Here is a 10,262-nt window from a genome sequence, read left to right as displayed (position 1 = left end):
TCAATCTAATACAACCTTACAGCAGCAACATGAGGAACCTGCAGGTTGCTGCCAGTAAAGGTCCCATCTCTCCCTGACCTGAAAGGAGCTCATCTCACTCCCTTATTTACATACAGACATAAATAGCATGAGAAGAGCCAGCAGGTGTGTCTCTGTTTCAGCTCCAGGGCGGCCATCTTGTTCCGCTTAACATCAGTAGCAGGACTCGCATGGCTGATAGAGCAATGAAAACCTATTCAAGCAGCTCATTCATGGAACATTTGATAGTCTGATATTTTTGTAACAGCTCTGAAGACAAACCCATATTATATTGTAATGACGTTATTTTAATTTGTTTCCAAAATTATGTCTATAAAAAGTAATGTTCATTCGATTGGCTCAAGGTTTGTTTTTGATTGCATATTGTTAAGGTAACACTATCAGTTTATTCGAATCACAGGGTGTTTCAGTTTAGTAAAAGATGGAAAATGTTCCTTTTCTTCTTATTCTTGTTTATTCAGAGAACTGCATACCCTGTTCACATGGACCTGATCAGTAAATAGAGTAGCAGGGTTAAAATTCACCCAGCATTGCTTACAAGGTTCATTTTTATACTTCATAAGGTGTTATGGTCTCACCTTGGACTCACAGTTTGTGTCCTTAATGGCACTAAATCAGTTTAGAAGTCAGTCAACTTTCCTAAACTGATAAAAGTACATCATTCAAAAACATTACAGCATTTTGTGGCACATTATTAAACTTCTTAAACCAGTATATGTATAACTGAGGTTGATGTGATACTAAGCCTAGCTAAACTCAAAATAAATAAATCGCAGGGGCCTGATGGCATCTTACCTTTAGTCTTGAAAGAGATGAGGGATATTATTAGCCAACCTTTGACTTTAATATTCCAGAAATCGTTATCTGCGGGTGTGGTACCATCAGATTGGAAGCATGCTAATATAACACCCACATTCAAAAAAGGGGATAGAAGTAATCCAGCAAACTATAGGCCAATCAGTTTAACTTGCATTACTGGAAAAATAATGGAAGCTATAATTCAAGTGAAAATGGTAGATTACCTAGATGCAAATAACATTATAAAGGATAGCCAACATGGATTTAGGAGAGGTAGATCCTGCTTAACGAATCTGCTTGAGTTCTTTGAGGAAGCTACAAGTGAAATTGATCACAAAAAGGCCTACGATGTGATTTACTTAGATTTCCAGAAAGCCTTTGATGTTGTCCTCCACAAACGGCTCTTGTTAAAGCTTAAAGCTGCAGGAATTTTAGGACCTGTGGCAGCTTGGATCAAAAACTGGCTAACTGATAGGAAGCAGAGAGTAGTTATTAGAGGCACTATGTCACAGTGGGCCTCCGTTTATAGTGGGGTACCGCAGGGTTCAATTTTAGGACCACTATTGTTCCTAATTTACATTAATGATATTGACACGAATACATATAGTAAACTGGTTAAATTTGCAGACGACACTAAGGTGGGCGGGGTAGCAGATACTAATCTAGCAGCAGAGAGGCTTCAACGGGATCTGGATTTAATTAGCGAATGGGCTGATACTTGGCAGATGAAATTTAACACAGATAAATGTAAGGTAATCCATGCAGGGAGCAGAAATATACAGTACAGATATTTTATGGGTTCCACTGAAATAAAGGTAGCTGATTACGAGAAAGATCTCGGTATGTATGTTGATGCTTCCATGTCCCACTCTCGCCAATGTGGGGAAGCAATAAAAAAGGCGAACAGAATGTTGGGTTATATCTCTAGATGTGTGGAGTTTAAGTCAAGGGAGGTGATGTTACACTTATATAATTCCTTGGTAAGACCCCACCTAGAATACTGTGTGCAGGTTTGGTCACCATACCTCAAGAAGGACATTGCTGCCTTAGAAAAGGTGCAACGAAGAGCTACGAGAATGATTCCTGGTCTTAGAGGAATGTCTTATGAGGAGAGGTTAGCAGAACTGAATCTGTTCAGCCTTGAGCAAAGGAGACTTAGGGGGGATATGATTCAGGTCTATAAGATTCTAACGGGTCTGGATGCTGTTCAGCCAAATGACTATTTCAATATTAGTCTAAATACTAGAACTCGTGGCCATAAGTGGAAATTAGCGGGAGAACATTTTAAAACAAATTTGAGGAAGCACTTCTTTACACAGCGTGTAGTCAGAGTATGGAATAGTCTTCCTGCTATTGTAGTGGAAGCTAAAACCATGGGTTCCTTTAAATCAGAGCTAGATAAGATTTTAACAACTCTGAGATATTAGCTAAGTTCTCCCCAAACGAGCTTGATGGGCCGAATGGCCTCCTCTCGTTTGTAAATTTCTTATGTTCTTATGTTCTTATGTTCTACTTTCCTGAATGAAAAAGACCAGCACACACAAAAGCATTTTCTTTTAAATGCCATGCTTTTTATTAAATAGCAGCACAGTTTTAAATCAAGTGCTTCAAGACAAACACACAACTGCAGATAATGCAGAAAATCATCAAAAATTAGACTTACTATTAAGTATATCAAATCTCCTCATTGGATAAACCGAAAGGTTGGCTACAGATAATAGTCACAGAAAACATGATTTAGCTGGAAATACATGAAAGGCAAATGAAGATGCACTTTTCACTCGGCACAGTTGCTCCTCTTTATCTCTGCCTCTGTGGATTTAGCCCCCTGTGTCGCTCTGCAGGTAAAGACGCCGTCGCTGTCCCACTCTGAGGGCTTCACACTCAGGAAGCTGCTCAGACCAAAGGTTTTATCTGCCTGCTGTGTAGCAGAGCTGGTGAAAACTCCATCGGTTAGTGGGCTCCCGTTGTACGTCCAGCTGACGTCGGCAAATGCAGCAGACATCTTAGCCAGGCAAACCAGTGTGGCTTTACCTGTCTTGAGCTCCTCGCTGGATGGAGGGAGGAGACTCAGTGAGGGAGCCTCCAGGGAGGGGTCTGGATGAGGGAGGAGAGCCAGCAAATGTATAGATTACAAATCAATGGCAATTAACTAATTTACATTAAATGTCACACTTCATATTTTATATTATTGTTGCTCCTGACTTTCACTCATACGCAACTTTAAGCAGTTCCTTATTTTTACACTGGTCAAACATTTGTTGACATAACACGCAATAAAAGAAAAAGCAATATATATTAAATCAAACAGACTAAATTATATTCAATTATTAATGAACAGTTACTGAAGCTGCCCTAAGTATTTTTTAAAAGAAATAATTAAATATTACTTTATTTACAAAAGCTACAACAATCACATCTTTTAAAATGGCATATGGTACGGCACAGAAAATATATATGGTATGATTATTAGACTCTTAAACTTTGTGACATACATTAACTATATAAAAATGTTTAGCATATTTTGAAGATCTGTTTTTAACAGTATGATTTAAAAACAGTTCAGTTGAAAGTCCTGTTTAGGAAAACCAGCTTTGGCAAAAAATGAAACAACAACTCAGGTCCTACTTTTAAGTTTTGAAATACTGTTTCTTCCCTATTTCTCTCCTCTCTGATATAAACAGATTTTTGTCTAAACTCTATTTACAACTTTCTCATGTGCTACTTCAAAACTCATACTAAATAAAACTCATACTAAAGAGTTTTCATCAGCACTTTCTTAACCATATGTCTAGAAATAAAATTAAGCTAAGAGAAGCAGAGCAGATGGGAATGGAGAGGTACTTACCGCTGACGATCAGTTTAGTGCCTTGTCCGAATACCACAGTGCTACAGGTCTCATACCCACCCATACAAAAACTGCTCTTCACTTTCTGTACAGAGAGGAAGGAACTGAGAGACCCTGCTCCTCTTCATCCAGTTTTTGCATGTTTTTCACTTGAATTCAGTATTATTTGTATAGCACATTATGGCAACATTTCATTGTTTCAAACCACTTTACATTATATCTGCCCAAAGCACCCACTGAGTAAGCCAGAGCTGACAGTGGCAAGGAAAATCTCTATGGAAGGAAGAAACCTTGGGAGGAACCATCCTCCAGGGTCTGGCAGAGGAAGTCAAATGAACAAAATGACAAAATCTTAATTTGCGTGGTCCAAATTTTAAGATTCAGGTCTAAATGTGGAGGGCAGGCAGGTGACGGGAAGCCAGCCCTATTGAATCTCTACGTCACCTTGACTATGAGAGTGAAGAACTGCCCACAAGGATTCCACAAGAACACTATGCTACTATTAAATAAATTCCAGAAGTTATGGGTTATTGAAACCCACCAATCAGATAAGGGACAGAAATGCCATGTCTAAGTTTCTGGGATTCCATGATACGAAAGTGAAAGCCATTATCTCCTAATGGAGAACATAGTGGTGAATCTTCCCAGGAAAGGCCTGTCTGCCAAAATTTCTCCAAAGACCCTGTGACAATTCATTCAAAACGTCAAAACGGCAGGTTTCTCTATCCTGAGATAAGGGTCATAACTCCATATTAAGAAAGAGAGAAAAAGTAGGATGGTTGGGAGAGTAACAAGGTGGAAACCTCTAGCTATTCAAGAGTTACTTAAGTGCTCACGTCATGCTTGCAAAGATACACCTGAATGATCCTCAAACTTTTTGGAATAATGTTCTTTTATATTTTGAGGAGTAGGTTATCAGGGTGACAGATTATAGGTTCTCAGTAATGGTGACTCCACTCTATTTTGCCTTCTGCTTCGTGAAGTCAATGACCTTTGGAATAATTACCTTATAACTTCAGATGTAAAAGTCACAGACACATGCCTGATACCTAAAATCAAAGCTGACCCCTTTACAATCAATTGTTGGAAGCTCAATAACCAAAATGAATAACTGTGTATAATTTATGGACAGGCAAATATAACAAAACAGCTGGAAAAATAAAAAAACCTGTCTTTGTGTCTTGGATTTTTGCAAATATTTTAAAGAAGTACATGATGGATTAGGTCCAATTTTAAAAATGTGGTTCCCTAACTTGTTTTCTACATGTGTGCCCAATTTCATGTAATTTGATGTAGCAGGTTTTACAGAGGAAAGAACAAATGGTGCACCTGGGAGCCTTTCATATCCAAAACCTATCTGAAACCAATCCAAAATGGCCATAGTGTAACTAGCAGTGTTTTTTGGGATAGCGTCTCTTTCTAAATGCATTACCACTTATGGGTCATAAGAAACATTTTGTCACACAACATCACCACACATTTGGAGGAAAATCTATATTTTATTCACAAGACTTGTGCCAAATATATCCAAAACCTATCCAAGACCTATCCAAACTGGCCACAGTGTAACTAGCAGTGTTTTTTGGGATAGCGTCTTTCTATCTAAATGCACTACCACTTATGGGTCATAAGAAACATTTTGTTTCTTACCCTAACCCTAACTCCGCATAGCTCCAGGAGTATTGGGTACAGGGTCCGTTGTTGCGGGTTATCAGATTCCTGTACAAACAGAATGAGAGTTTAGTTTGCATTGCCGGCAGTAAGTCAGATTCATTCCCAGTGGGTGTTGGTCTCCGTCATGGCTGCCCTTTGTCACCAATTCTGTTCACAACTTTTATGGGCCAAGGGGTGGAGGAGGTCCGGTATGGGGGCGTCAGGATCTGCGTCTTTGCATTTTGAAGATGATGTGGTTGTGTTGGTGTTATTGTGGCAGCGTGTGGCTCAGTGGGCTAAGCCTGTGTGCCTGTAATCACAAAATCGCCAGTTCAAACACAGCCTCAGGATGTTTGTGGGTCCTTGAGCAAGGTCCTTGACCCCCAGCTCTCTGGGTGCCCCAACAGGTGGCTGCCCTTCACGGACAGCTTACGCTACAAAGAGCAAGTTGAGATAGGTGTAAAAAGAATTTCCCCCTGTGGACAATAAAGGTTTGTTTATTATTATTGGCTTTGACCTGCAGCAGGCACTGGGGTAGTTTGCAGCTTAATATGAAGCGGCCAGGATCAGGATGAGCGCCTCCAATATGAGGCCAGGGTCCTCGACTGGAAAAGGGTGAATTGCCCTCTACTGGTGGGGGATTAGTTGCTGCCTCAAACAGGGGAGTTTAAGTATCTCAGGGTCTTGTTCATGAGTGAGGGAATAAGGGAGCGGGAAAGCAATAGGCAAATCAGTGCAGCATCGGCTGTGATGCAGATGCTTACCATTCTATCATGGTAAAAAGAGAGCTGAGGCAGAAGGCAAAGGTATTAATTTACTGATCTACTTTCCTACTATCACCTATGGTTATGAGCTTTGGGTTGTGATGGATAGAATGAGATCACAGATATAAGTGGCAGAAATGAGTTTCCTTCACAGGGTGTCTGAGCTCAGCATCAAAAGGAGCCAGTTGAGGTGGTTCGGGCATCCATGTAGGAATCCTCCTGGACACCTCCCTGAGGAGGTGCTTTGGGGATGTCCAAGCAGATGGAGACCCCAGGGCAGACCCAGGACAAACTGGAAAGATTATGTCAAGGCCTGGAAACACCTTGGTATTCCAGCGGTGGAGCTGGAGGAGGTGGCTGATGAGAGGGAGGTCTGGGCATTCCTGCTTAGACTGCTGCCCCCGTGACCCGACCCCAGTTAAGTGGCAGATAATGGGTGGATGGATGGATGGATGTATATTAGTGTTATTTAATATTTGTTAGAGTAAGTGCATGATACATCTTTAATATTAAAGTTATTTTTGGGGGAAAAAAACTGTAGGATCTGGGTACACCAAGCATCTTTGCCTTGACAGCAAGCCTCACTCACATGACAGTTATCTCTCTGACTGTAGAATCTTGCATGTCTCGCATTAATTAAAAAAATTTCAGTGCTGTTAATTTCACATTTTTAATACTGGATCCAAGTTTATTTGTGAGTTTTCATGCTCATCGTCTTTCCCTAACCTTCGCAAATGTGAAGGGGTGATTATATATGCTTGTTGGTGAGCTTCCTGATCAGGGCCGTGTATGATACCCTTCCCAGTGCCCAAAAGCTGCTCCTCTGGCATGGCTCAGAGAAGGCCAGCCAACTCCTAAAATATTGGGAGCATCACACACCCCTTTCCAGCGACCTCATGACCCCCATGATCTCCCAGTCCGTCTGCTGATTTCATAGGAAGAGTCACCAGAGACATGAACGTCACTGCCAAGGTAAGTGAACCTCTCAATGCTCTCTCCACAGACAGACACACTGATGACAGTTGTGCCCAAGAGGTCATGAAAGGTCTTGTCTGGAGAGGGGGTCTCCACAATGAACTTGGCAGAGCAGGTGGGGGGGGGGTCCCCCACAATAAACGTCACCTAAGCTTAGCACAGACATGAAGAGGCTGCAGACAGACTTTAGAGACTGAATTGCATAGTTTATGAACTTGAAGCCAGTAATTAGTTCTACTGAAAGTACCAACATGGATGCTTTTGATGAGCATTGGGGCAGTTTGCAAACCCTACAGACTATTTACAAGATAATAAAACTTACATTCCTACAACCTGGTTTGGTTATGTTGTGTGAAAGATGTTTATAATTGTGCGTTACCTACAAATCACCTGTTATTTCAGATATTGTTATTATGTAATTATTATTTATGTGATTATTTTTACAATTTATTACTGTATAATGTTACTAAATATAAGATTTATTGCGTTCTTATATTATATAAAACAGCGTACAATCTTTATTTCCTTGGTGTGCAGGTGGGTGGGCCGCTGGCAGTGACCACATGGGCTTCCACCGGTCCTGATGGCAGTTATTACTCTAACTGCATTAAGAATGGTTGTGATTAACTTTAATTGAAATAATATTCTGTCAGCATTAGTAGTAAAGCAGAAGTGAAACTGGCAGGTTTTTGTCATGGTGTGAATCACAGTGATACTGCTTCAGTGGGAGAGCTAAACCATTTCTTACAGTAATACACAGCAGAGTCGTCCACCTCCACGCTGCGTATTACTAACTGATAATCTGTGTTGGACTGGGCTCTGGAGGTGAAGCGGCTGGAGAAGAATTCACTTCCATATGTGTGAGATCTATCAGTACGGTAGTAATACAGGACGAACTGGGGAGCTCCTCCTGGGACCTGCTTGTACCAATAAATGGTATAACTGTCATCTACGGGTTTCTGGCAGTGCAAGGTGGCCGTTTCTCCTTTACTCAGAGTCAGTAAGGAGGGTTTTTGAGTGACAATCCTTTGGCCGCTGATACCTGTGAAGGTAAAAGACACAAGGAAAGAAAAACAATGAAATGTACAAATAACATGATAATTGAAATAAATAAACAGAGAGGAGGCGCGTTTCTTACATGCCAGAGCTGTGATGAAGGTGCACAAAGTGAACAGCATGATGTCAGTCTGTGATCAATGAGCAGACTGGAGTGTGAGGGGAGGGGAGGTTGCAGCCCACAGATATATGGGGATGTTGGTCACATCAGGGGGAGGAGCTTCTGTTCTCAACCAATCAGAGACACTATGTGCCGTTACACCCCCAACTACTGGCTGCAAGGCGAAGTGAAAAATATCATCCATCCATCCATCCATCCATCCTTTAGCTGCTTAACCTGGGCAGGTCCATTTGGGCGGTCGGATCTTACCTCGATCCTGAAACATATAATTTGCTCATTGATATTTGTCAAATGAACCAAGCTGCATATTAATCTTCAAATCACCTCTGTTTCTACACATAAAATCTGTAGTTGAGGGGCAAAGTCTAGTGGCTTCTGTCATATTTGCAAGTTGTTGCTGGGATCTGAGGAAAGATCTGTCACGCCAAAGCCAGGCCACTAATCCTTGGACAAGTGGAAAATGTTCCTCATTGGCCAACCCAGGTTCATTAATGAGACTACATGAGAAATTTAGCTGTTGTCAGTTTTGCCTGACCCTTCTTCCCAGTGTATCTGGAACACTAGTCTGTCCTGTATCAACCCAAACCCATTCAGGTTATTGAGGAAAAACCAAATGAACAATGTTTGTTTGATAGGTTATTTACAGAAATATCTCAAAAATAGCTTTATTTTAATCTTCCCTAAATGTCAGGTGTTTTCCTGTCATAATTCCACCCATCTTTCAGAAGAACCACCACAAATTGTGGACCAATATGACACGGTTCCTTCAGACAAGATGCTAGTATCAGATGAGTCCTTTTCTCAAACATTAGACCCAAACATCTCACAACCTTTTTGCTGGTCCCCAGCAGGATTCTTATATTTAGGTATAAAAGCTTTGCTGTATTTGAAAGATTTATATAGATTAAACTTTGTTCCTCTTTTACAAACTATGTGTCATGGACCCGGGCGGCTCGGGCACGAGAACGTGGCATAATGTACACAGAAAAAAGGTGGATGACCCACTGGTGGGTCAAAGAACACAAAAACGGGGTTTATAAATAAAATAAAATAAAAAAAAAAGATAACACTAAAAACACTACAAAATCAAAAAGACTACGAGGGGTCAAAAACTAAAAGGGGATTAACAAAGACTAAATAACAAAGACTAAATAACAAAGACTAAATAACAAAGACTAAATAACAAAGACTAAATAACAAAGACTAAATAACAAAGACTAAATAACAAAGACTAAATAACAAAGACTAAATAACAAAGACTAAATAACAAAGACTAAATAACAAAGACTAAATAACAAAGACTAAATAACAAAGACTAAATAACAAAGACTAAATAACAAAGACTAAATAACAAAGACTAAACACGCATCTAATACTGAGAATACCTGACATAACAACCATCAAACACAATCAATGAACTACTAGCGAACAGAACAGATACAGGGACTTAAATACTAAGGGGTAACGAGACTAACACAGGACAGGTGAGGCTAATTAACAAAGACCAGGGAAACGGGGCACAGGTGTAACTACTAAACTCAAAGGAACGAAAAACAGGGAAACTAAGAACTAACCAAGGAATAAGGAACCAACACTGGGGAATTACAGACATGTAAAGACAAGCAGAGCCACAAGGAACAAAACAAAAACCAACTACAAAATCAAACACAAGAACTAGAGAAACGCAAATGAAACACTAGGGAGCAAAATACAAAAACAGAGGCAGTGGGATTCAAACACAGGACAGAAGGGTACATAGACAACCACATGCACAACACATTGAGCCACATGACCAGACAGATAACAGAAGAGAACAAAGACTAACATAAAGAACGGGATGACCAGCAAACGCCTGCTGGCCAAACGGGAAGGGACACAGAAGGACCACAACAGGGGCTGACCCTGACACTATGAGTATGATCTTGATAGGTGGTGTGACCTACCCTTATCCCTTCTGTCATATGCATCTAACCAAATTGAATATCCTACCTTGTCTCTGGTATTTCTT

General features: G+C 40.5%; 1 protein-coding gene across 1 annotated transcript; it reads right to left on the bottom strand.

Annotated features, from left to right (window-relative positions):
* Window positions 1-2,386: 2,386 nt before the first annotated feature.
* On the bottom strand, window positions 2,387-8,353 carry LOC111859394 (immunoglobulin lambda-1 light chain-like). Its single transcript, XM_072705122.1, has 4 exons — window positions 8,216-8,353; window positions 7,794-8,119; window positions 3,686-3,719; window positions 2,387-2,934 (listed from the first exon to the last, which is right to left on the bottom strand). Exons 1-4 carry the CDS (start codon window positions 8,253-8,255, stop codon window positions 2,615-2,617), a joined length of 720 nt encoding a protein of 239 aa, XP_072561223.1. The 5' UTR covers window positions 8,256-8,353; the 3' UTR covers window positions 2,387-2,614.
* Window positions 8,354-10,262: the final 1,909 nt, after the last annotated feature.

The sequence above is a fragment of the Paramormyrops kingsleyae genome, chromosome 22 (genome assembly GCF_048594095.1).
Source record: "Paramormyrops kingsleyae isolate MSU_618 chromosome 22, PKINGS_0.4, whole genome shotgun sequence".
In the NCBI taxonomy this organism is placed as follows: Eukaryota; Metazoa; Chordata; class Actinopteri; order Osteoglossiformes; family Mormyridae; genus Paramormyrops; species Paramormyrops kingsleyae.
This window is presented reverse-complemented; position numbering and strand designations above follow the sequence as displayed.

Coding starts and splice junctions, on each gene's coding strand:
- LOC111859394 (XM_072705122.1), bottom strand. CDS start 8,255: ATGCTGTTCACTTTGTGCACCTTCATCACAGCTCTGGCAT. Junction 3,720..7,793: donor TTAGCTCTCCCACTGAAGCA/GTATCACTGTGA, acceptor TGTAGCACTGTG/GTATTCGGACAAGGCACTAA. Junction 2,935..3,685: donor CACTAAACTGATCGTCAGCG/GTAAGTACCTCT, acceptor TCCCTCATCCAG/ACCCCTCCCTGGAGGCTCCC.